This window comes from Populus euphratica, unplaced genomic scaffold (assembly GCF_000495115.2).
Source record: "Populus euphratica unplaced genomic scaffold, PopEup_1.0 scaffold30.1, whole genome shotgun sequence".
Classification (NCBI taxonomy): Eukaryota; Viridiplantae; Streptophyta; class Magnoliopsida; order Malpighiales; family Salicaceae; genus Populus; species Populus euphratica.
Window position 1 is genome coordinate 519,780 of NW_011499869.1, and position 26,475 is coordinate 546,254.

Sequence of the window (26,475 nt, forward strand, 5' to 3'; positions counted from 1 at the left end):
AAAACACTTAAAAATAATTTTATCACAATACCAAATACAAAATAAAATAATAATGCTAGCTAGTGAGATGTTTTGTGCTAGGCCATTATATTTTGTTCCGTTTAATCAAGATCTTTTAATAAAAACAATTGACCAAATTATTTCAATTTTTTTAATTAAAATCTCAGGATATCTATTTCATAAATCTAGTGTATAAATAAAGTATTTAACTCAGTATACAATTCCTATAAGAAACAAAAAATTATATAGTTGATTCGGGGAGGTTAGAGAGAAAATAATATTTTTTGTGGCATATGTTCATTAAGATGATATAAACGTTAAAATATGGCAACTGAGAGGATGTTCGACAAAATATTGTTGCTATAGCATTTTAATTAATTCAAAAAAATATATAAAATATTTATTCTACATTTTAAAAAATATAAATACAATAACATTTTTTTTAAAATCTAGCTAAAACACATCCAGGATCGAACCAAAACATAAAATTAAAAAGGGTTAAAATGCTGTGATTTATACAATATCTTATAAAAATACTAATAATAAACTTAAAAAAAACTGGAAAAAAATTTTCTTTGCAAGGGCTGGAATCCCTGCTAGCCTCCTCCTGGACACATCCCTAGCTATTTTAGCTAAGAAATAAGATGTATAGGTGTAAATTTTCCTACAAAACTAGGGAATGGTTGAAGTACTGTGATTATTTTTACATGAAGGATAGATCCTGACATAAAATCAGGTCGCTATATGTGTATAAGATAGCGGATTGATCCAGATTTATTGAATTTTAATAAAATAATGTTGTTTCGTTAACAAAAAAATATGTTATATTTTAATAAAAATTTGAAAAATACATGGTTGGATGAATCTCACTTGGATCATGAACTAATACGTAAAATCAATGAAGTTTTACTATATCAACTCTTCAAATAATTTAAAAGCAAATCTTACCAAAACTAGATTTTAAATCATCAACTCAAATAAATCATCAAGTTATTTGTTCAAATTCAATATCTATGTTAAAATGCATACCTTAGCACAAAACAGGAGAAAACAATAACCAACACTTGAGGTCGTGGTCCAAAGAAGAAGGAACTTGTTTTTTTTCTACATTTGAGTTTGATTTTTTTTATGTATACCTGTGACCTGTAGTGTTTTACTTATTCACTGATATTATAAAGTATTCAACAAATTTAAAAATTAATTATAATATATATATAAGCTGGTCTAGATATTTTAAATTATATACATAGAAAAAAAAAATCAATATGACCAATTCCCTTGGCTTTATTTGAGTTATTTTGTCACTGGCTTTCTCGAAAGCTAGATAAATGTAGATTCAAGCTGCAAGTATAAGACACTTTTATCAACTAATATTTTAGATGTATTAATATTAAATATAAAAAATTATTTTTAAAAACACTGTATCACACTTCACCGTAACTAATTGTTTCTTCCCTCTTTCTCAACTTAAAAACCGGACAAAACCAGTATCCTTTACTCGTCGTCAATCAGGATTTGGACAGGAGCTGATAAAAATCAAAGGTTTCCAATAACACAAGGCAAACAAGCAGCACTAGCACCCTGTATATCGAACAAAACCAAATCTTTATTCACTATCAAAAAGACACAACTAGTAAAGCCATATCACGGTACCTGGGCCCAGCACACACACCAAACATTTTTGTGTCAAAATAACCCTTTTGGTGTGCAGGGTGCAGTGGGTTTAATGGCTGCTGCTCTGAAATCAACTCCTTCCTTCCTCCAACTGAAAAAACCAGAGACCCATTTCCTCGTCCGTCACAAACCCATTATCATTTCAACCAGAAGGTTCGTGCCAATGGCTTCTCTCACTGCAATCCGAAGTCTCGGCATAGGAGAAACGTTCTCCAATCTCAAAAAACAAGGCAAAGTAAGCACCACCCCCCTAGTAAATCTTTGTTACATGTGGGTTTTGTTGTGCTAGTTGACGGGCTTTGATAGTTTTACACCTGACTTGTTTAATTTTCTTGACATGTTGAATGGGGTTTGACTTGGATATTGTTTGTGGTTTTGGCTATGGATTTTTTCTTTTTCTTTCTTACTGTACTTACTTTACTCTTCTATTAGTGGAGACAAAAGCTGAACAGAGGAGTCTCTGTGTGTTAATATCCATGTCGAGTCAGATATTTCTACTGGGTTCTCTGGTGGGTGCGTTATAAGTGAAGATGGGAGAAAAGAGGAGCTTAATTGTGTTAAATTGATAGTATTGAAAGATGGAAACAACTGTTTTTTTTTTTTTGGATGACATAGATTGGAATGGATTATTTGGGGGGTTGAGGCTGTGAGGAGGGGATTGGATTGAGAGTTTTGGTTTGGTAGGGGGAAGCGGGAGAAAGGAAATATTGTTAATATCTATGGTTTGATGAGCATGCTTGCTTGTGAAGGTGGCGCTCATCCCGTACATCACAGCTGGAGATCCTGATCTTAAAACCACAGCGGAAGCCTTGAAGGTGCTGGACGCCTGTGGATGTGACATAATTGAACTAGGTGTTCCTTACTCCGATCCCCTGGCAGATGGTCCGGTTATCCAGGTATGATATAATGTGGTTGCTGGTTGTATGAATCTCCATTTCAGTTTTCTTATTGGAATCTCTTGATTTAGGCGGCAGCTACACGCTCCTTGGCTAGAGGGACCAATTTTGAAGCTATCACATCAATGTTAAAGGAGGTAAGGCCATTATATTACAATGCTATCTTTCTACTGTGCTGACACCATGACAAAATCATTGGATTATTAATTACTGAAAAAATTTTTCTCATCATGCAATTCCTTATGTTACGCTATTGATTGCCAAGATTGCAATTAAGATAGTTTACCTGGAAACACTAGTTCATCGTAGCATTTTGTACTCGGGCACATGCTCATAGGTAAGTGAAGAAGTGCCTGTCCATATGACAAGCATACAGTATCCTGGTTTACAGCTTTGTTGTCAGTTTCTTTTCTTATTTGAATTTCCTTATATTAATTCAACTGTTGACTGCACAGGTAATTCCACAAGTATCCTGTCCAATTGCTTTATTTACATATTACAATCCAATTCTAAAGCGTGGAATTGAGAAGTTTATGTCCACTGTAAAAGACATTGGCGTACATGGTAAATGACAGGTTTATTTTGCAGCACCCGACTGCCTATTTTAATGTTTTATATCATGCCGAATGATGTGGGAAATGGGGATCACTGTCTGCATCTCCAGTTATTTTTCTGTGAATTCTGGGTGTCATAAGGCATGACCATATGTTTAACCTTATATTGGTTTTGCAGGACTTGTGGTCCCAGATGTTCCTCTGGAGGAGACTGGAGTTCTGAGGAAGGAAGCTGTCAAGAATAAGCTTGAACTGGTCTGTTACCTAATCATATTTCTGGATGATGCATTCCATTTTGTCTATTCACATTGATTAGCATATCCCTTTTGGAGTAAAAATAAATAAATCATTTCCTTATGCTTTGCCAAAAATCAGTTCACTGTAGAGTTTGGTGGAAATATTATAAAAATGAAATGGACCCTGTCTTTTTATTTTTATTTTTGGCACATCATTTAATCGTGATGTATTATAGATCTAAACCAGCACCTTTACCTCATCATTATATTGACGGTGTCTGCTGGCTTTCATAAAAAAATTATTTTTGGTTGAATGGTAATTGAAGAAGGGCACCTTTTGGTTGTGTGCTTTGGTTGAATTGCTGAGCTTCTTGGGTAGTGAATCATGAAAGATACACAGCTATCATGCATTCACCGTGTCTTATGTACGTACCTTGGTGATGCACAGGTACTTCTTACAACGCCCACTACTCCCACAGAACGCATGAAAGCCATTGTTGAAGCAGCAGATGGATTTGTGTATCTTGTAAGAGCATTTTAGAAGTTGATTATGATGAAAGATTAATCATAGTTAGGTTCTTATATGAACAAAGATGAGGTACTCCATGGTTTGCTATCTTTTGTGACCTCCCCATTTCTTCTGGAATTATAGGTGAGCTCAGTTGGAGTTACTGGCGCTCGTGCTTCTGTAAGTGACCGAGTTCAAACTCTTCTCCGGGATATTAAAGAGGTTTGTCTTTACAGTTAGATTTCATTCACAGGGCACTCTCTTGATTGGTGGCATTTTGGAAATTAGTGTCTCCTTCACGAAAATTCAGGATGTATTTTAGGAAATGGTATCGCATATCCATCATTTCTGATTTCTTTTTATGACAGTCAACAACCAAGCCTGTAGCTGTTGGCTTTGGTATATCAAAACCTGAGCATGTCAAGCAGGTTAGTCATCAACATAATGTAACTTGATGCCTATAGATTGCCTCTGCATTAGTTTGGATTTATTACTGAAGTTTTATGGCAGGTTGCGGCATGGGGTGCTGATGGTGTCATTGTTGGTAGTGCCATGGTGAAGTTGTTGGGTGAAGCAAAATCTCCCGAGGAAGGATTGAAGGAACTGGAGAGTTTCACGAAATCTTTAAAAGCTGCACTTCCTTGAACTCAATTTTGTGGGATCAAATGAAAGCTTGAAACTCTTATTTTCAACAGCAATATATGCATTGAAATTGAATAAAAACGAATCTTGTTTACCAGCTTGAATGTTGCCAGTGTCTTTAACAACTCGAGCACTTGATAAAACTACAAGTTGCTGCTCTAGTTCTGTTAATTTGATGGAAAATCCATGAGTTTTTCTGTCTAGTGTTTAGATGGTCTGCTTTAGCTTTCTTCCAGCTGCCTTCCCATCAAACTCAACGAGTTTAATGAACTTTAACAAAAAATTCCTAAGCACCATTTATCTTTCATTTTGTTTTTCTGGGGCGGGGATGACAATGGCCACTATTGATAGAAAATCTAGTTACAATCTGAGAACATTTCATTCGACATCTGGTTTATTCAAATAATTTTCATGCCAAGGTAAAATAACGTTAGTATGTCGAGGCGCAGATTTGATTTCCCCACATAATATTGATCTGCATTTCGTCTTTTTTTTCCTGGCATAAGCGTATCTATGCAGGCAGACAGAAGGGGTCTTAAAAGGGGGAAGCATCCACCTTCATCCCATGAAATCCATCTTTTGGATGAAAGCTGATCAATTCATAGCATCACAAAAACATTCAGCTTCCTCGCATGAATTCTATCCTTTGGATGAAAGTTAATTGATTCATATCATCGCTAAATAGTCAAGTCCTCGGTTGATGAGGACAGAGAAAAAGTTTTGCAATCAAATGACCAGCAGAATTTTCATGACTAGTTTATCGAGTCAGGATTCCCCAACCAAGCGAAGCTTCTTTACGTACAGCCAAAGTTTTTGACACAAATTTTGGGGCCTTGTCTTAATAAAGATGGCTCCCTCCAACCCCATTGTGAGCCTGAGGGAGCGAACATTAAACAACGCTTTCAACTAATTAGCATAATCAAAGTTGTTCCATGACACTCCTGAGAATGACTTATTCCAAGAATTCAATCAAAACACACCCCCTTGCAATTACAGTGACATGATCAAGACAGGAAGAGAAGCTGCTTCAGCAAGTAGTGAACGAGAGCAATTCCACGATATACAGCTGAGGGAGGGGGGTTGAGCGCTGAACAACAAATGAGCTGAAGCTTCTTATCTCTGCTTAACGCCTTCCAGATGCCACTGATTCAGAAGAAAACTTCACTCTTGAAAGAACCGAGTCTTGCGTCGGATCATAAGGATGGTATTTGGAAGGAATCTCCAAAATTGCTAGAACTGGCTTTTTGGGGGTATCGACCAAAAGTCTTATCATGTTTGCAACCTGAAAATCAGAGGATGAAAAAAATACTTCTTAAATAAGAATTCCAAAGCAAATCAAGTGAAACGGAAAAAAGTGCTCATTCTAATATCCGTATTGTTTGTGCAAGTAAGAGAAACTCCCAGAGATTGATCGAATAACTAATTCAACGAGGTGGAGAACAAGCAGTGACATTGAGAGGCAGACAGATTTGATGATCGAAAGTCCTAATATTCCACACCCAAATAATCCCTGCAGTTTATATGACTTTTTAAGATGATGCTCCCACGGACTGAGGATGAGCATCAGAGCAACTAAGCACCCTTCAAGACCAATGCGGCGGTCTTTTCTGGTGTCTCTAGAATTGTCTCCATGGCGACTTATATGGAAGGTGGCCTATGTCATCTTCTAGGTTTCGGTGAAGCTCTCTTTCTCCCTTCTCCCCTTGATTTTCCCGCTATATTTTGTTTTATGATATGTAAAGGGATGTGTTTATTTCTAAAATCCAACTTTGCTCCCTCCAGATATCATCATTTGAAGAGCAAAAGTTTCAAAGAGTCTTTTGCATAATTAAGCACTAACTAAATACATAATGTTTTTTTCACCCCGTAAAAAACACAAGAGAGCTTATAAACAAACTGTCAATGTCACAGTCAAATAAAACGTCAAGGATCAAATCCAAATATTAAAAACAAAACAATTGGAAAAAAAAATTAAAAAAATTGCAGTGCACGAATTCACCGTGCAATCGTGTTTGTGTTTGTGTTTGTGCTCGCAGTATAAAAAATAGTAGAATGCCTAGGTTTTTTTTTTTTTTTGGTTAATAGACGATTGTATATATAAGCCCCGTGCGTGTATTTATATATGTATGTATGTAGATGCATATATCTATGCTTACACATCACCCTTGGGGACCTCACGTAAACAAAATCGATAATTAGGTCTCATTTGTCACCCTCTTAACAAATACCAAACCAAGGTACGGATTCCCTATAATGTTGGAACTCGGAGTGAAAAGGGGTATGCTAAGCTCCTTGCTTCGCCGCTTTTCAGTGGATATAATGGGGGCTATGGACGGAATTGTATTTAAAAAAAAATATTTTTTATTTAAATATATGTTTTATATCTTTTTAAAAAATAAAAAAATATATTATATTAATATATTGGTATTTTTCATTTCAAGCATAGTTTGAAAAAACTCTTGGCAAACTAGCACTGATCAAAATCTTATTTAGAAAATAGCGTAGCTCGGTGCAAATATAAAATAAAATAAAAATATCCATTACATTAGGTTGGGAAGATCCACAGTACCATCCAAATACATGCGATAGAAACATTAATCAATCCTCTTCTCCACTTTCCGTTACGTGGCGGTACACAATTATATTATCTGAAAGAGAAGATGTTTAAAATGATTATATTAGAATAATTTAAAAATATTATAAAAATTAATTTGAAATTAAAAAAAATCAAATTCTAACCTTAATTCCAACCTGGGTCATCATTGTCGCAAAAAGCACGTGATGATTTCCTTCCTTATTCCGCCATTACCAAACCCCAACGACTACGCAAACGAGAGAAAATTAAAATAAAACAAATTCACGCACTAAAAAAATCTTCAAACAGAGTCAGCCAACAGAAGAAACAGACAAAGAATGAATAGTGTCTTCTCAGTAGACGATTTCTCTGACCCGTTCTGGCTGTCTCCTCCTCCTCCTCCTCCTCCTCCGCCATCATCAACGGATCCGAAGATGAATAGAAGCGAATCGGAATGGGCCTTTGAGAATTTTCTTCAAGAAATGGCTTCCGTACCGTCCTCCGCCAGCGAAACCCAGACCGCCGCTCCTTCGGTGCTTTCTCAATCGTCGACGTCATCGATACCTCCTGACAATGGCGAGGATGAAGTTGTAGAGATCACAAAACATCCAATTCACCACCACCACCACCAAATTCCTAACCCACATCCGCAACCGCTGGATCGCAATCTAACGGCACCGGTTGATTCCGAGGAGTACCGTGCTCTTCTCAAGTCGAAGCTCGAGCTCGCTTGTGCTGCCGTGGCCATGTCTATGGTATAATATACGCGTACTGATTGAATTGTGAGTGCATGCATCACATGTGTTTGATTATGGATTTCTTTGAATAAATGCAGGAAACCAATGCTGTAAAGCCGGAAGTTTTTTCTTCGTTACCTGAAGATCAAAGGCTAGCTGCAAGAAATATGTCGTTGGGAACACAATCTTTTCACAATGGTTTTGCCTGCTTTCTGAATAGTTGAATGTTTTTGCTGATTGCATTTATGTATATAACTGGTAGTAATATTGTCTCAAAGATCATGTTTTTAATCTAGATTGAACGCTATGTGAAAGCCTCCTACTGATTCCAATAGATTGTGATATGTTTGGTGGGTGAGAAATTGTTTGCGCTATTTGAATGGAAATGGGGACTAGCTAGTCATGTTTCCTTGCACTTGAAATGCACTTTTCACCTTGCAATCTACATAAGTTCTAAAACTAGGATAGAACACGCTTTATCTTGAATCCACTGAAACCCCTGATTTGTACAGGTTACATGCATCAGCTAAGTTGATCGAAGTTGCACCATGCATCTCTAGCACTCTCACTCTTGTCTTTTATCGTTATTTCCCCCCTTGTATTCTTAACTGTTTGTCACCTCATTATCACAAAGTCTTATATAAGAGACTGTTGTTTGTGTGCTCTCATCTGATGCAAGATAAGCGTTATAATCAGTACAAATATGTGCATTACTTTCACAGTGATTTTCATGCTTTAGTTTTCCTTGCCCCTCTCCAAAATTTGGGCTGCATATAATACTGCCAATTGTAGGTACTGATCAAGGCATTTCAATGGCACAAATCGGGGCAAATGGTGTATCACTCGGCATTCCAGCTTTACCTACTACACAGAGAAAATCAGATGGTGAATCACTAGGCATTCCAGCTTTACCTACGACACAGAGAAAACAAGAGGTTCAAGCCAGGCAAACAACCAGTGGATCATCGAGAGAAGACTCGGATGATGATGACCTTGAAGGAGACACAGGAACCAATGAAAATATGGATCCTGCTGATTTGAAGCGTGTGAGGAGGTATCTTATTTATTAACATTCATGCTTAGTGTAAGAGGTTCTAAATACAATTTAGAAACTTTGTACTCTTTGTTTTCTTTACTCATACGCCTCCCATTTTTCCTCTTATTAGGAATTTATACAGGTAATGTTATTTTGAGGAATTCACATGTTAGTGCTCGTCTTATTGGTCAATAAATCAAGCATTGTTTTAGGATGGGAGAGGAGCATTTTTCAGTGGTTTCTAATTAAATCAGATACAGCCTTACTAAACCTGACTTAACTGTCTCCGAGTTTTGGGATAAACAGATTCTTACTAGATGCAAGTATATATCTTATTATTGTGTTAAAAAGGAAGAACCTTTCACCAATCACTGTGTTGATATCTTGACAATGACTCAGGATGCAGTCGAATCGAGAGTCAGCTAGACGCTCTAGAAGAAGAAAACAAGCACAGCTGAATGAACTTGAAACTCAGGTTGCCCATTGCTTTTCTGTAGCACTCGTGCCTTTTAGATCATGGTTCTTTAATAAGCTCTGATTCTATCTACATTGCATTCAATAGGTTGGTCAACTAAGGGATGAACGCACTTCACTGCTATCACGCTTCACTGATGTAAATCAAAAATGTGATGATGCTGCTGTTGACAATAGAATTTTGAAGGCTGATATTGAAACATTAAGGGCAAAGGTAAGTCATTGCACTTCACCTATTTTAATTCTGTTTGTTGCTTTGAGGGTTCCTTTGGTTGTTTGAAATTGTCTAGCAATTACTTTATGACTCCATGCTTTAAGATCATGATGTTAGAGAAAACAAATCCTTGTAAAATCATCAAATATGCTTCATAGATGTCTCCCTGAAACTAATTCTGTCTTGTGGGTACATGCACATACTTTTGTGTTTACATCACATCTTGGAAACTTCTGTCTCCATACAGAGCACACAAAAAAGTAACTTTGCATGTGTGGAGTGACAAACCATGTCAGGCAAAACTTCTGGTCAGAGTACATCCTGCTAAATAGTATAATAGTCACAGCAACAGTTTTTACATAGTCGGAATGACACTAATTTGAAACTTAAAAAGTGCTTCGCAGGTGCTTGAGCTGATGTAATCTACTGTGTTGAATTTTTTTTACATATGAACCTTTCAGGTCAAGATGGCCGAAGAACAAGTGAAACGAGTGACAGGTTTGAACCCAGTGCTTCTAGCAAGGTCTAGCATGCCGAGCCCTGGGATGCCATTTGTTGGTGGCCAAGTGGATGCTTCTACCAATGTTGCTGTCCCAATGCAAACAAACCCCCACCAATTCTTTCACCAGCCAGTTCAAGGTATTACCCCTGCTCCTCCACATCTCCAAAGACTAAACAACAGCTTCCTAAACAGCACCTTAGTTCCGCTTGGCACAAATCCACAAACTGACAATGGAAACAGTAATGATGGTGGAATGGCTGTCATGCCTTCCATGCAACTCACTGCTGATGGGCAAAGTTTGCCTGCCATGCCTTCCATGCCTTCAATGCCTTCTATGCAACAGGTGCAGAAGCAGATTGGTCCAACTGTTAGTCCTGCTGGGACCTTGCCTGCATGTGACTCAGGACTTCCTCACGTGGTTGCCAAGGATGTCAAAAAGAAATGAATCGGATGCTTCTTCCATTCTGGTTTTTGGAACCAGGGATTGTAAAGTTCGTCTCTGGGTACAACTGTCGGTTCATATAATTCTATGACTTTCAACACATACAGGGTCCTTCTTTTTAATGGTTTATAAATAAGCCTTTTTAGCTGGTAGATCATCTTGACTTATTTTTTTCATGTAGACGTGGGTCGTGTTAATGCAACCCAAGTTATCAATGGAAGGCTTGTGATTATCCCCATTCAAGGTGCTGATATAAGAAGTTACATTTTTCATGCCTTTTCAAACGCGACAAAGAGAAATCAAGCCAGCTTAAGAGTTGCTTAGCTAATTTGATCCCACCGCCAAGGGAATTCTTTCACATAGACTTGCTGGGCTGATTACTGGAAAGTGCTGACCCTAGTGACTGATTCTTTCACATAAACCTTCTCTACCAGGAGCAGAGTAGAGTTAAGCGATTATCCTTGTACTCCAAATTTAATTTCCCAGGTTCACCTGATATAGAGCTGGATTCAAGCTACATTGTTAGGAGATCTCACCAGCATTGGCTTCGTAACGGAGCAGCGGAGTTTCTGGGTTATAAAAAGGTCACCTTCCTGGTAGAATCAATAAGATGATACGGAAGACTAACGGAAAAAATACAGCCATCACCATCCATCATTGAAAAACAGTAGGAACGTTAAAAATTGACGGCTGGCTAGCCACAATGAACTATCAAAAGCCCCACCATTAATGGAAGTACACATCAGATAATCTTGGTTAATCCACCAAAGGTAGTCCTACTCTTCCAAATTTCCTCAGACGATACGGTAAAACTTGGTGGCGATTTGAGAAGGGAATCAAAATTTTCCAGCATTGACAGATAGATTTGATCCATTTGATCGAAGTATAAATTGTACATGCAGGTAATGGAAGAGTAGATTTAGGAAAAGAAAAAAAGAAATGAGTGAACTAAATTCTAGCCTGGTTCGTATAAAGACATGCACTATGCTGAGGATACATAAATAACCCACACAAGGGTTCTCTTTGCAATCTAGGCAATGCTTAGGCTGAATTTAGTGACTGTCGATCTCCTCATGATTGCAGTATGTAAATCCACGGGACACACATCATGGCAAAATTTTTGACTGGATGCCTGATTGGACTTTGCTTTGGAAATGGGCTTCTAGCCTGCATAATGGACATGAATATAATCAAGGTGGCGCCATGAATTTGGGAGGGGGGGGATGAAACAAAGAGCACTAGTATATGAACATGCCTGGTTGCACATTTGTAATAAATGGTATCAGGTGTGTTGTATGTCCGTGCATTGGCACACATCCTCTTGACATCAGCAATGAACATCTCGAGTGTTACATAATATTGCTCTGACTCTACCCTCTTCAACATTGTCTTCAGATCTGCAGCAAATTGGAAGAATTATAGATGACATCTAATTGAAACAAGTCAATTTTTTATGTGAAATTCTCAATAAGAAAAGGTCATAATAATTCTCAATAAGAACATGTAATCCCATTTGTACAAGTAATTTTTTTGTGAGAAATTCTCAATAAGAACAAGTAGGAACAAGATATTGTTTTTTAACGCCAAATCATGCAGTAAATTCCAAAAGCAGAGATTCAAACAACTTTAACCAATTATCTGATGTTGTCAAAATGCTAGAAGCAGAGTTATACTTTCCATATTCCTCAACTTGTGTAACAGCAACAGACACCGAAATGAGATTTCAACTGATCTACAAACTTTAACAAAAAATATTATAGTTTTCAATTTTCTTGGTAACTTAGTTTCAAGACAGCTGAAACTTTAAAAACTTTGGACAGTTATGACCTATGTTTCCAGAGAAGATTGATAGCATACAAAATATGAGGGGCCTGGACATGTCTCATTTTAACAGCATATAAGCTTGTCAATTAGGAAATCATTGCAAGAAATTTGATATCTTACCCATGGGATCCTTGATGATGTCATAATAATCAGGGACATCACAAGCATCAACTGGTTCCTTGAATGGCCAAGCATCAACATGGTCATGCATGGACTGCTAATACAAATTCCATAAAATCAAAATCACATAAGCAGGCCAATCACTGTTCTAAAGATTTTTAAACATTAAGTAGAACAGAAAGGAGAACGCATAAACAAGAGCAAAAGGTGTTGCAAATCCAACGCATAAAGGATTATGAATGTGAGTGCCCAAAGAATACCAACAATGGTAGAAAAATCACTTTTTTGCACAGATTTACAATTGAAAGTAAATAGAAGAACCAAGTACATCATTAAGAAGAGAAACTGTTAATTTATCTTCTCTTCAGTAATATGCTTGTTAGGTCTTATACAACAAAAGCAGCATTACACTTTCCCAGACCACGGGATCTTTATGTTGTAGACAAGATTCTATCAAATTTTGATATCTCTAGCTAGATGAAGAAGAAGTTGGCTGTTCCATTGTTAATCATTTTCTTACTTTTAGATAGTAAGACGATGACAACATAAAAAGCATGGATATTTGCCACAGTAATGCATCAACAACCTTCACATTTGGCTGTCCTTTCAAACTCAATTAAAAAAATCAACTTCAGAAAACAGGCATCCAAACAGACACATATTCTTGACAGCAGGATGTCAAAGTTTCATTAGGGGCAATTTCAACCACAAGCATTTCCCATGCAAACCATGTCGTGGCAACACTATGCTATTACTTTTGCAAAATATGGCAACCACAAAAGATTTCTGTAAGTAGCATGGCTGGCTGCCATTTGTGACAGGATATGCAATTTTCTCTTAACCCCTGTGAGCAAAAAAAAGATAAAGAAAAGTAATATATCTTGGGACTTGCCTTCAAAAGTGAGCGCATAAATGCAGTCAAATGTTTTTGATTTGTGCCACTATCCTTAGAAGAGTTTAACGTTTTGAACCGTGAATGGCCCCATTGATCAGGAGCCCACCCTGCCTCCCCTATTATCATCACATTCATAACAAATCTCATTATAAATATTCCAAACTTCCAATTATATCATATAATTCCCAAAAGGTATGTACCATGTGTGGCAAAAGACTGGAAGAAGTTGAAATAAAGTCAACATGACAAATTTAAAAACTTACTCAAGCCAGGAATGTCCTCAATTTTGATGATCTTCTTGGGAATACCAGCTTCTTTCTGAACAAAACCGAGAACACCATATAATCTTAATCCAATGAACAACATAGCACTAAACCATACTGCTAGATAGAGAATGCATGCAATCTAGAAAAGGAAACTACCAAGTAGTATAATTGATGACAGGTCTAAGAACCATCAGATTGCTGATGACACATACCTTTTGAAAATCAATTCCAGGATAGACAATGTGGCAGTTGGATAGCTCTCGTATCTTTTCATCAATTGCCTATCATCATCAGAAAACAAGATTAACGCATATCTACGTAGAAATCTACTAAGGTTAGGTGTCTGAAAGTGCAGGAAGAATCTTCAGATAAAAAATTCTGAAGTCATGCACTGAAACAAGTCTTAGTAATACATGTGGAGTATAGTTGTAATTTAGAAGTTCCAGGACAGGCTGGCAGCACAGCAAGTCTGACAGGAAGCTAACAGGTGGGAAAGGTACATTATAATAAACAGTTACTATTGGTGTTCCTGTCAATGAGTTCTATATTACAGAACCTCCTTTATTACAAAACCTCCTGAAAGACACTGGTGTATGTATAGGAAAAATCCAAGTTTCCAGAATAGGCAACACAACTATGATACACCCCCAACTCATTAGTCTATAATTTATTTTCACTCAACAACTCAAGAAGCAAGTGATATGAAAACAAGCCCTATTTCCCAAGGGCAGGTGATAGAATTAATCCAAATTAAGAAGTAAAGAGCACATGATTATAATATAACAAAAAACCTATAAGGATCAATGAAAATGGAAGCAAAAAATGGGATTATTTACAATAAAAAATATTGAAATGGTCTATCAATTGAATTAGTGCATCAGCTCAGAAGCCTTGTGTAGCCTTCTTCCTTTTTTTGGGTCCAGAAATCGACTGGTGATCTCAATCCAATGATTCAATTTTAGATGTCAAATCGAGTAACTTACGTCTTAAATATAAAGTTTTGGAATGAATTATAGAAAATGATGAAGCTTCTGAATGGGAGCCAACAGGTTGAGCTTGCTTCCTTTAAAAATTACACTTTCACTGATGAAAGAAAGCCCAACAAGCTGAGCATTTAGAAAAGGAAGACATACTGCTAAAATGGATTGTTTGACCTTTATCTTGATTCATGTTCCAGACACTGACATTTAAATATTATGATCTAACTGCATTACAAAAGGAAAACATTGACTAAGTAGAATATCATCCCACCTGTCTCTGACGACGGATCATGGTTGATAAATCAGTGTAAGGAAGTTTTTGATCAATTCTGCACTCCATTAAGATACCTCCATCATAGTCTTTAATATACCTGGAATTCACACAAATTCATAAATGAACTAAGAAATGGAGGCACAGCAATAGCTAAATGAATGAGATACACCCAACAAGGCTAACAAAGGGGGGATAACGAGCAAGTGTGATAAGCTTGCAGTTATCTTCCTTCATAACAAACACCCTTTCCCCCAAACTCCAATTTCAATATATAAAATAGAAAACAGAACTGTACTTGAAACCCTTCCTTTCTCCTATACCCCACCCTTCAATTATCTTAATAACACTGGAGCTTGTAAATTAACAATACCCATGCCATCGATCTTTCTCCAAGTAAATCTCTTTCGTGAAACCCTACATGTTAATAAAATAACACAACATTAAGAAACAAAACAATATATTTCAGAAGGATATAGCAATGTAACTATCAGAAATACATCTAAGCAAAATGTATAAAGATCATCAAGAACAAGATTGACCCACAATTATTGCACAGCCATTCCATGGATCACCGTCAACAGTAATATAGTAACATTTAACAGATAAAAAGGTCAGGAAAACAATGAACTGTGCAAGTTACGGAACTCAAGAGAAAGACCACATCATCTAATAATCTTTCAGATCCATTGAAGATGAAGGTTTAACTGGAAATCAGCTACTATGGAAATCAGCTACTATCTAAACAGTAGCAGCAGATCTTCCATAGAGACAAACTGGCAGAATACCAATAGAAGAAAGACCTCTAAAGGATATCACACAAGCAGTATTTGTTACTAATCACACCTTTCAACTTTCTTAACAATACTGTTAAAGCATTACATCTTATAAAAAATCTAGCACATCTTACAGATCAACAGTGTCTTGCAAGTCCATGCTGAAACAAACAATAAAATTAACCAAGCATAAGACTTAATGACAGAATTTGAAAGACAACCTGTTTGATAAAATAACCAACAGCATTATTATCAGCATATGTCAGAAAATGTGTTAACCCATCAACATCACGTGCATGCTGCTTTAAATGATTCATCAATCTTGTGCCGTAACCTTTTACTTGTTCATCTGCAGTGATTGCACAAAAAGCTATCTCCCCAAACTTCTGACTATGGTTGGGCAGGGAAAAGGGGGTTATTATAACAACCAGCAGCATTAGAACAAAAGAGGTTTCAATGACAAAATCATAACAAGATATGAAGTAATTTCATGTAATGCATGGTACTTTCATGTATGAAGGAAAAAATAAAAATATTAAGTCCAGATATAATTGTTTAAGTTTAGCAGTACAGTCGCTTGGACCAAATGAAACTCCAGTCATCTGCAGCTCATTATAAAACCTTACCAAGATCATGTCATTCATTCATCTTACAGAAGTATGGTTTCAGTACTAAGAAAACGCTAAAATGTCTTTTCTCAAGTCAGTCTAGGGAAAGCATATTAGTTAGGCAATGTTAGGTTTGACTCCACCTAGAAAAACTATAATAACATGAAAGAAAACTTGAAATTAGAATGAGTAAAGAACAACATGAAAACTATGAATTTGAACCTAACCTGGTATATGGACGATAAGTGATGCCACCAACCACCAGATTTTGTCTAATAACCATCACAGATTTGTGGCTTCTGCATATTGCATTGAAAAACGTACATGAGAAAATGATCCATGACATAAAAACAACGAAGTTTTACCCTACCCTGCAGGGCTGGGGACCAGCAATCCTAACCTAAGCTAGCATAAGCAAAGTTGGGAGAATAATTCAATAACAAGAAAAAAATAAAGGTATTGTGTCTTTCCATACAAGTTGCATGCTCATCGGAGTGATATTCATTACACAATGACATCCTAGATGTCTGTGTTCAAGGATGTGTAAGCAGTTCACTGTTTTGACATTAACACAAATTATCCAGCACACTCTCCAAGATAGCAGCACATAAGGACGTAGGCTTCTTCTTATATGCAGCAATATGCAGTTCTGGTGATATATGTATTGGTGAGTGGATTGCAAAGATATTAATTTACAGTACTGGACACATTTATATCTAAACAAATGCATCCTCGATAAACCAAATTTGATTCTTACTATTAATGCAGGCTGTATAGTGGAAAGTAGTTACTTACCTTCACAATGAACTGGAAGCGGCTTACCCAAAAAGGAAAACAAATAATAGAAGTTAAGGGGTTCATGTTATCTAATCTCTGGCCACTTTGGGGAAAAAAAAATCGCTTGTTTTATGCACTTTTAGACGATTTCATGGAATTACCTATCCATCAACAGACGAACAATATACTCTTTGGGCATGTTAGGCAATTGCCTCGCAAATATATTCTTCAATCCTATCAGCCTGAGAAACCAAAGGAAAAGGCAAGCATGAAAATCAACACCATCGCTAGAGTTTACGTAGAAGTTTTCCAATTTATAAAACAAACCTCATCAAACAAGAAATTAACAATTAAAGATTGCAAAAGGAATATTCATAATTAAAAGCATGAATCCAGCCAAAAAAAAATTAGGGGAAGAAAATAAGGTACCAAACCATATGCTCATCAATACCATCATTTGAATAACAGACAAACTTGAGTCTTCCTGCTTCCTCCTGATTCCAAAATATCATGTCCCGTTATAAAATATCCCACACAATGTTTCCTTTTCTTTTTCGAAAGGGCAACATGCAAAATTAAACTTTAGTCACTAGTCAACAATTGTAAGAAATGAACTTGAGAAGATAAACACTTATTAAAGTTCTCATAAGAACTAAAGACCATGCCTCTCTCTTCAAATTCTCTTCTCTCGCGCTATAAGCTCCACTAGTCTGCAAATTCTCCGTGAATATTTTAAGAGAAACCTCCTTTACGACAATCCCTGGAGCAGAACTTCCCGTTGCGGCAGGGCCCACTGCACCAGTGCCCGTGTGCCCGCCATCCTTCCCGCCGTCAGAATTTTCAATCTTCACATTCGTATTCTCTACTTTTATCTTCGCGTTCCGACCGCTGCTGCCAGCGGCGGAGACACCGGCAGTGGTCTCGAGGCGGGCTGCGGTGAACGTTCTCATGGAGGAGTCATTGTCGAATTCGTCCTCGTCATCATCAACAACGGCGTCGGAATCTTCAGCGTCGTCGGAATCGGAGTCGGCGCCGCGGGCGGAGATGCTCTCAAGGTCGTCGTTGGAGGTCAGAGCACCATCTCGAGTGTCGGCGGAGAAAGAGGACGGAGCAAGTGGAGGCAAATGGTCATCGGACGCCGCCACAGCCGCAGCACGTTTCCGTTTGTGGATGGAAGAGGTTGCTGAAGCCGAAGCTGAGTGGGAAGGGGACGGGGATTGGGAGCTGCGAGAGCGATTGGGTGCGGTTAAGTGAGAGTGACTGTCCATCGAGTCGAATTGAGTTGACTCGGTTCAAAAATGACGATCAAGGGTTTTCAGGTTTGCATTGAAGAAGTTAGGGATTGTTGTAGTTTCACTTTCGCATTTGCAGAGAGCGCAGTGTTGTTTCAGACCGAGTTAGTGGTGACGAGACACCTGGCGTCGTCTCAGGTACAGGTCTGGTTTACGTTTCATAAAAAAGGAGACCTGTGATTGGTGGGCATTGTCCTGGGCAATTAGGCTGACAATTTTACCGAACCAATGGACACCCGCTTTATTCTATCTGAATGGATAGTAAATTTCTTTTAACTGATCGGCTTGGGATGAAATCTAAAAATAAAAGTTTAGGTTTTGGATCCGATACGGATACTAATCTATTCTGCTCGATTTTAATTTAAAATATATTAATAATTATAAATTTTAAAAGAATTATAATTATTCAAAAAAATTAAATTAGCTCATTTATTTACTATGTTTTGTAAGTGAAAACATTGTAGATTTAGATAATGTATTGGTTATTTTGCTTTTTATTACACTTATCAATTGCCTTGGCAACGGGTAAAAGTCATATATTTTTCTGATGATTCAAATATCATTTGAGATTTAATTGGGGATAAAGTAGTTGTTTTGTGTTTTTTATATGCAGATAAAAATACTATGATATCCCTGGGAGCTAAAAAAATTGGCTTTTGATGTATGGGCTTTTTGCATCTTTACAAATTAATTTGTATAGTTAAATATTGACCTTTAAAAGAAAGACCTCTTTTTTTTCACATTTTAAGCATGGTAAAATTCCATGCTTACCTTTGACTTCAAAAAATCAAAAGCTGTCTTGGAAGGGTATTTTTATATTTATATCATTATTTTTTTTTAATATTTATATGATGTGTTGGCCTTTTTAGTAATTTACATTATTATAATACTACTAAAACAATATAATAGGCCTACGCCTACCACGCATGAATAGGAGTGTCATTCCTCCCGTGCTATTCTGGTGGTGCATGGAGGCCATTACAAAAAAAAAAAAAAAAAAAAAAAAAAACAAACCCAATTGTCTATTCTCCCAACACATAAGATAGCAGCACATCTGTTAAGGGAACGTGTTTTATCATTCCTTCAGTGTGAATTGGTAATGATTGGGTTTTTTTCTCATCGTTTTTTTTTCTTTTTTAGGTCTTGGTATTTATGCATAACTTTTAAAAATTCAATTATATTCTCCTGTTTGTATTTATTTTGAGTTTTAACCTTATTTTTTTAATTTTTTAGATTAAATATTTCTTTAAGTTTATTTTATTTTTAATTTTTTTCCTTGTTATATAATCTTATTAGATTTTTTTATTGCTAATTTTTTATCCTTTGCATTATTTTTTTTTGTCATTAGGAGTTTAATTAAATTTTATTTGGTTTTCAATTTTGGTCTAAATTTTTATTTATTTATTATTTTTTCAATTTAATCCCTGATTAGTTTTTTTCAATTATTTTTGCATGATTTAGCCCTCACTATTTTAATATTTTTAATTTTAATTTTTTATGAATTGAAATTTTTTTATGATTTTTTCATGTTTGTTTTCGTAAGGTAATCCCGGTCTCATAACCCGGTATACTAGTTTTGATGATGGACCTGGTTTAAGTTTGGTATTTTTTTAAACCTCTTTATAAAAAAAAATTATTTTTATTTTTAATTTTATTATTTTAAATTGAATTCTTGGGTCTTGAGTTTCATGATTTGCTTTGTTTTTTTTTGTTAAGTTATCTCTGCCACATATTTTGGATTACAAGTTAGTTGAGTTAATACAAGCTGACTTAGTTTTTTAAAAAATTATTTTTTTATTTTATCTTTTGTCATAAAATTATTAGTCATTGAGTGTATTTTATTAAATATTATTTAAAATAGTTGCACTCGCCAACATCTGATGGGTTATGTTGAGTGCGAGCTGGTAAAGTTAATATAAGTTAACTAGCATTTTTTTATTAGGTTTTTATTTACTTATTTATTTAACTTTGTCATTTTACGTTTTTCTTTCTATTTGATAGTATTGGTGGGTTGGTAAAGTTAACTCGGATTAACTCGGGTTATTTTTAAGTTTTTTTTGTTGAACTTTGTTTTTTGTTGCTAGGTGCTTCTTTTAATTTTTTTTTTTATCTCGATCTCATATCATGAGTTGTGAGTTTATCAAGTTAGGCCAAGTTAACTGGAATTTTCTTATTTGATATCATATTTTTTGAATTTTTTTTCATCTTCAACATTAGGTTATTAGGTTTTGAACTTTACAATTTTTTTCGTTTTTTTTATACAAGTTGTCTCGATCTTGTATCATGAGTTGTGGTTTAGTGAATTTAACTTGATTTGTCTTGAATTATCATTGTTTGAATATTATTTTCTTGTGTTTAAAAAATTTGAACCAACCCGCAGCGTAGCGTACCATACTATATATGTGTAAAATTTAAGTGTTTTTATTTTTCACTCGTTATTTAGACTTCACTTTTTATTCTCTCACTCTCTTCTTTAATATTTAGGAGTGATGGTAGTTTTTTAAAATATTTTTTGTTTAGAAATATTTTTTTATTTCAAAAAAATTATTTTTTATATCAACACATCAAAAAAATTAAAAAATTAATTTTAAGCAAAACAAAATCAAAATTATAAAACACAAGTTACACTATAATCTTAAGCAACCTCTTGATGACTAGATTTTTTTTTGCTTTTACTTTTATTAATCGGAGTTTATATTTATGTTGATTCTAATAAGATATTGTGCTAGCTTTGAGTTGTTGTTGCCTTTTACATTTTGAAAGAAATGGTTGCTATTTGTTTTGATTCGATAATTATTTAAATTCTTTGTGATGTTTTGAACAAATTCCTAAGATTTCATTATTGGGTTTTTCTAATTAAAAACTATCATCTTTAATGGTGTTTGAAGTATTTTAGCAAGGATTTTCGATGGATATAAAGTGTGTCGATGAAGAAGTGATGGGGAGCCTTCAAAGACCTTTTTTTTCTTTTTATCCTCTTCATCTATTTTTTATCTTTTTTTATTGGGATTTGTATTGATCATTCAACATTGTAAGTTGTTTCGTCATTTTTATGTTAAATTTGGCTATTGTTTTTTTAATTATTATTTTTTTATTTTTTTTTTATTTTATATTTTTAACATTGGATTGGTGGGAAATCAAGTTTTGTTATTTTTTTATAAGATAATCTCAATCTCATGATCCGGATCTCAAGTTTGAAAAATTAACTCAGGTTAACATCAGTTTTTTAGGTCCTCCTTTACATATTTTTTCTTTTTTAATTTTATAATTCAACGTTATTTTTTTTTTTGAAAATTGAGCATTGTGATTTTCCTCACTTTTTTTTTTTTTAAAAAAAGTTTTCTCAACCTTATGATTTAGGTCTTGAATTTGACGAGTTAATCTGAGTTGAACCAAGTTTTTTAATTAAATATTTTTTTTTAATTTCATCATTCAATATTTAATTGTTTTAAAAGTTGAGTTTTGCGATTTTTCTTTTTCTTTTATCTTTTATTAGATTATTTTATTCACATCATCCAAGTTGTAAGGTTTGGTAGACTTACCGAGTTTGTTGTTTGTTTTGTTAACCAATTTTTATAATCCTTCCACTATATTTATTAATAATTGAGCTTTATTTTTTTTTTTTTATAAGGCTATCTGAGCTCATGACCATGAGTTTGATATCTTAACTTTTGTTAACTTGAATTTTTTTTTTTTTTTAATTTCATCTTCTTGTATTAAGTTGAATGAGAGGTGAACTTTATATTTTTTTCTTTTAATAAATGTTTTTTTTTGCATGTCATCATAATTATTTTTTAATTTAATTTTTTTTTTAATTATTTCTTTTTTATTATATAATTAAATAAAACTAATTTATTAAATTCAACCAGATTTATAACCTCATCCATGAATTTTCATTGCTTTTATAGGACACGGTAACAGTGCTAGAGCATTTTTTGTTACATCAGAATTTTTTCTGGTCTAACGTGGTATATCACATGCCACCGAACTAGTCATCACACTGTATGCAATCACTAACCCTGAATGATGCTCAATGCTCGCTCACGAGGAAAGAAATAGACATAAATAAGAAAAAGAAAATCATATAACGTCTCATTAAAAAATAATAAGAATTTTCTCTCATATGAAAAAAATATTTTAATTTTCTGTCTTTTATTTCTCCTGTTTCTTTGTGTTCATCTCTTTTTATGCTACAAGTATTCAATGGTTACAGCTTAGTTATTAGAATCTCATTTTTTGTAGTTTAATTTTTGTTTAAACAATTAATCCATTTTCTCTTGAAATTCTGAATCCTGCGTTATTTTAAGAAATCAAATTATCATAAAAAAGAAAAAGAAGAGTAATCAAATTAATGCAGATAACATAATAGATTCTGTGCAAGTCTATTTAATTTAGCCACTGCGAGGAAGATGAACTGTAAACGACTTGGCCCAGCAGCACATACATCAAACATTAAATACAAAGGTGAAATGCAGCAGTTCATCGTTTAGGTACGCTACACTAGAAAGATTAAGTTATAATTTACTTGAATCCATGATTTCTCTTTAGCCCTCTTGGCAGAAAAAACAGAGGAGTGTACTGGCCTTTTCCAAGTCTCTTTATTACGATTAAGTTATAACACCATGGCATGGAATATATATCTTGAAGCATTTTTCATTTTGGTCAGTAGATCACTTATTTTTCAATTTTAGCCCTAGACATTGTACATTGGGACTCAAAATTAATAATTTGTTTCAATCAAGATCTTGACCGATTCAAGAAAGTGTTCCCAGGTTGATACTAGATTTTCAATTTTATTTCTTTCTTCAGAATTGGACATTATTGCAAATAAAAAATCTTTTCACTGAGAACGGAATGAAAGGCGGCCATCACAGCCATCATGGTGCTTGCAACAGTATATTTTATCATACAGAATACAGAGGCGTCATGACAAATTAAGCGGAGTAACCAAACTTCTGGCAACTTCACCTTCACTGAAAATTTGGTGGCTGAAGAGATTCTCACTGAGAGAATAGAATATCAACTTTTCTTCTTAATAATGTAATCGAATTACATTGTGTCTGTACATTCAGTAATGCAGATCTAATTGAATGGTCAAATATGATTTCATAAGACTATACTTTTACAACATTAGCATAGGGAAACTAAACCCGAGAAATAACAGACATTTCAAGTAACTAGCAGATTACAACAATGTAAATGGCCTGGACACGATGTTGGAGAAATGATACTAGTGTGACCAGGCAAAACTCATCTCATCATCAGCCTCGGCAATGTTTAAAGGAACCGAAGGAAAGAAGAAGAATGGAGGGCTTTGTATGTGAAAAACGTAAAGCTCCCCCAAAATGATTGCAGCAAAGAATATGCCAGATGTTTAAGGCACATGGTAGCAAGTCATTTAGTCTGTTCTTGGCCTATCAGTGCCCCCTTTATGATTATTGTATAAGGGTAACAGCCAGCGTGACCCATTTTTCCTTCCACCGTAACATCGCCAATATACTACCAAAATCACCACCACAAAACCAAGTGGTATTGCCCATCTGCATTGAACCAAAACAGATCAACAAAAGAAAATGAGAAAGAAAATGGCACAACGCTAGTGAAATACAAAACTATGGACCAGATCCTTCTAAATATGCCTATTAATCTCTAGCATACCAATTGAAATAAGAAATCATTTAAAATACATTTGACCTTTAGAACATATTTTTTTGCAAGTGTTGCCAGAGCTCATTCTGTTCTAAAAGGAACACACAATGAGCACAACTTTGAACTATCAACTAACAAGATATGCTTCTGATCAAAGTGCCAAACCGAGCTACCAAGTATAAGCTAATGACACTATAGTTGTAAATGTGTACGAATATGATAGTAAAGAGTTTTGTATGCATCAAGCACTATCTTTAGATAAGATGGAATTCCATTTTTCTAAGGTGTAATAGAGGAAATGTTGCGTTACCTGTCCAAATCAAGGATAGGGCTGTAGACAAGTGTTTCCCAGGTTGCAACAATAAAATGCCAGACTGGGTTGTAATAGAGAGACTCTGCAGACCAGAACATCCTCGTGTAGGTCTCTAAGAAGATAAAAAGTATCCATGCACCAATTTCTATCAAAATAAACTTTATAATAAACCGGCCCACTACCACCATGACGAGGGAGAAGGCCACCAACCAATTGAATAGCCTGTGGTTGTATTCCTTTATAAATGAAGATTTTGATTTCCCCATCATCTGTGGATCCACATCATCCATTCACAATGCACTGATCAGTAAAAGAAACACACATTTGTACACCACATGGAACTATATTGAAACAACTTATTGATACAGCAATAAAAAATGTGTTACATGATTCATAGTGAGATAAGTCCATCAAAAAGCATTTAGAAGGTTAAATCCTAATGCAGACACTAACACTATTTCAGACCTCCATGTCCCTTTCCTAAGCAACGACTTTGTTTAGTTTATGAGGTCTCCATATTGATAATTATGACATAGATGCCATATTAAAGAATCAGAAACTCATCACCAAACAGCGTTGAGTTTGATTTCCCATTTCAAGGTTCCCTCCAACTCAAAACACTCCAGATAAGAGAATAAGAGCAATAAAGGAAGCAATATTAAAATAAATTACAAAGAGCATGGCTAACCTTAATCATACGATTCTCATAATTTGCCTTTGAAGGTCCAACACACTCCCGTTCAAAACTTTGGTTGCATTGCAGGAAGCCTGCATTGAATTTTGCCATGGAAGGAAGTCTGAGAACCTGAAGCTGGTCCATTCTGTCCTCACATCTGGTATACAGTGCCTCACAGAGTTTTGCTGATTGATACTCATTTGCCATTATGAAATTCTTATAAACCTAGACAGAATATCCACAGCAAAATACTTCAGGAGAATTTAAAATATTAGACTTAATAGCCTTACAGAATTTTGCAAGTTTTGGAGTCCCCAGGACACAGCTTTGAAAAATATGTATTTATATGTTGCTGCAGTAGAACCTCAAACTCTAAATATGGTTGGTTGTTAAATGAGACTCTAAGCACATGCAGCTTGCCCAGTGCAGTAGACTCGACAGAAGTGGGCCAGCTATGAGGTAGTGAGTTATACCAGCAAGATCAAATATTCACCTTTTCATCTGGTTTATGGTGTGGAGGTGGGTTTCAGGAACTTGGATTCAGTTTGTGTTTTTTTCCAGAAAAAAACAACGGGAGTATTCAACACTTCAAACATGAGACTAATTAAAGGAAACCAAAACAGAGCCATTTTTTTGCTAGTTCGTTTGAATTGTCAACAGATTTTGGAATCTAAAATAAAATTTAACATCCATGTGTATCAGTTCAAAGTAAATTTGCAGATCCACGAGTTAATTTTAGGAGAGAAGAAACTTAATGCTGCTGATAGATAATCAATACCTTCTCTATTTCTTCATCCAGCTGCATGACGGATCTCTTTGCATGGTGACGGCCAAAATGTTGTTCATCAAAAGATTTCATTGTTTTCCCTTTAGAGCTTTCATGGACATTTTGCAGAGATTTCTCAGGAAGTGGCAAGCGTAACTTTGCCATCATTTCACTGTATAACTTCAAACATCGCTCAAGAATACCCTTATTGAAAACCTCCACCAGAGAGCCTGTTGATGGGATCTCTCCTTTATTCAAAGCTTCGAGTATCTGAAAATTGCAGGATCAAAATTGAGGAATTGTAAATAATATATAACTAGTGACAAAATTTCACCTATGCTTTTTTATTTTTCACAGCCATTCTCTGACAGGGCTGAAAATAAAAAAAGGTAATATGGATGGGCCACAACTTTTAACAGCTATCAAGGAGTATCATTCAAAAAAGTCCTTGGTTTATTTGTATTCTGCTACTTGGTCATCAACACTAAGATCCCATGCCATGCACCCAGGACATCAGCCAAATGACACCATTAAGCACATCTCTTATGGATGGAAAGCAAACAGTGAGATAAGAAGTTAGGAGGTCATTTTCAAATTGGATGACATATCAAACTATCCAGTAGTCCCTGTAGTATTTTTAGCAATGCAAACTATCAAGGGTGCATTGGAGAGCCAAAAAATGCTTACCACACAGCAACAACATTCACTAACATGGAAAAATCACAGCATTGTTAAATGAACTTGATTACGGCATCCCCAACACACACACATC

At 35.3% G+C, this 26,475-nt stretch overlaps 4 protein-coding genes across 7 annotated transcripts in view; 2 read left to right on the top strand and 2 right to left on the bottom strand.

Moving 5' to 3' along the window:
• Positions 1 to 1,514: 1,514 nt before the first annotated feature.
• LOC105126784 (tryptophan synthase alpha chain-like) lies at positions 1,515 to 4,614 on the top strand. 2 transcript variants are annotated; one of them, XM_011027766.1, is made up of 10 exons: positions 1,532 to 1,577; positions 1,657 to 1,909; positions 2,424 to 2,570; positions 2,642 to 2,707; positions 3,026 to 3,134; positions 3,303 to 3,379; positions 3,809 to 3,886; positions 4,013 to 4,090; positions 4,237 to 4,296; positions 4,379 to 4,614. In XM_011027766.1, exons 2-10 carry the CDS (start codon positions 1,727 to 1,729, stop codon positions 4,511 to 4,513), a joined length of 933 nt encoding a protein of 310 aa, XP_011026068.1. In that variant the 5' UTR covers positions 1,532 to 1,577; positions 1,657 to 1,726; the 3' UTR covers positions 4,514 to 4,614. The 2 variants fall into 2 exon arrangements, with proteins under 2 accessions (XP_011026066.1, XP_011026068.1); XM_011027764.1 differs by having other exon boundaries at positions 1,515 to 1,909.
• Positions 4,615 to 7,311: 2,697 nt separating this feature from the next.
• Positions 7,312 to 10,762, top strand: LOC105126785 (light-inducible protein CPRF2-like). Of its 2 annotated transcripts, XM_011027768.1 has the most exons (7): positions 7,312 to 7,840; positions 7,921 to 8,020; positions 8,615 to 8,876; positions 9,258 to 9,333; positions 9,421 to 9,546; positions 10,008 to 10,515; positions 10,551 to 10,762. In XM_011027768.1, the coding sequence occupies exons 1-6, from the start codon at positions 7,424 to 7,426 to the stop codon at positions 10,491 to 10,493; spliced, it is 1,467 nt and encodes a 488-aa protein (XP_011026070.1). In that variant the 5' UTR covers positions 7,312 to 7,423; the 3' UTR covers positions 10,494 to 10,515; positions 10,551 to 10,762. The 2 variants fall into 2 exon arrangements, with proteins under 2 accessions (XP_011026070.1, XP_011026069.1); XM_011027767.1 differs by having other exon boundaries at positions 10,008 to 10,762.
• A 583-nt stretch (positions 10,763 to 11,345) lies between these two features.
• LOC105126786 (histone acetyltransferase GCN5-like) lies at positions 11,346 to 18,475 on the bottom strand. Its single transcript, XM_011027769.1, has 13 exons — positions 17,673 to 18,475; positions 17,437 to 17,501; positions 17,169 to 17,249; positions 16,458 to 16,529; positions 15,844 to 16,012; positions 15,220 to 15,263; positions 14,847 to 14,946; positions 13,808 to 13,876; positions 13,593 to 13,647; positions 13,327 to 13,445; positions 12,435 to 12,528; positions 11,746 to 11,887; positions 11,346 to 11,657 (listed from the first exon to the last, which is right to left on the bottom strand). Exons 1-13 carry the CDS (start codon positions 18,273 to 18,275, stop codon positions 11,597 to 11,599), a joined length of 1,674 nt encoding a protein of 557 aa, XP_011026071.1. The 5' UTR covers positions 18,276 to 18,475; the 3' UTR covers positions 11,346 to 11,596.
• Positions 18,476 to 23,268: 4,793 nt separating this feature from the next.
• The window catches only part of LOC105126788 (guanylate-binding protein 4), an 8,575-nt gene continuing 5,368 nt past the window's right edge, over positions 23,269 to 26,475 (bottom strand). For both annotated transcript variants that reach the window (XM_011027770.1, XM_011027771.1), the window contains 4 exons: positions 25,716 to 25,973; positions 24,950 to 25,162; positions 24,259 to 24,530; positions 23,269 to 23,839 (listed from right to left, as the gene is read on the bottom strand). In XM_011027770.1, the coding sequence (XP_011026072.1) occupies positions 23,698 to 23,839; positions 24,259 to 24,530; positions 24,950 to 25,162; positions 25,716 to 25,973 (885 nt within the window). In that variant the 3' untranslated portion in view covers positions 23,269 to 23,697. The remainder of the gene's footprint in view (positions 23,840 to 24,258; positions 24,531 to 24,949; positions 25,163 to 25,715; positions 25,974 to 26,475) is intronic.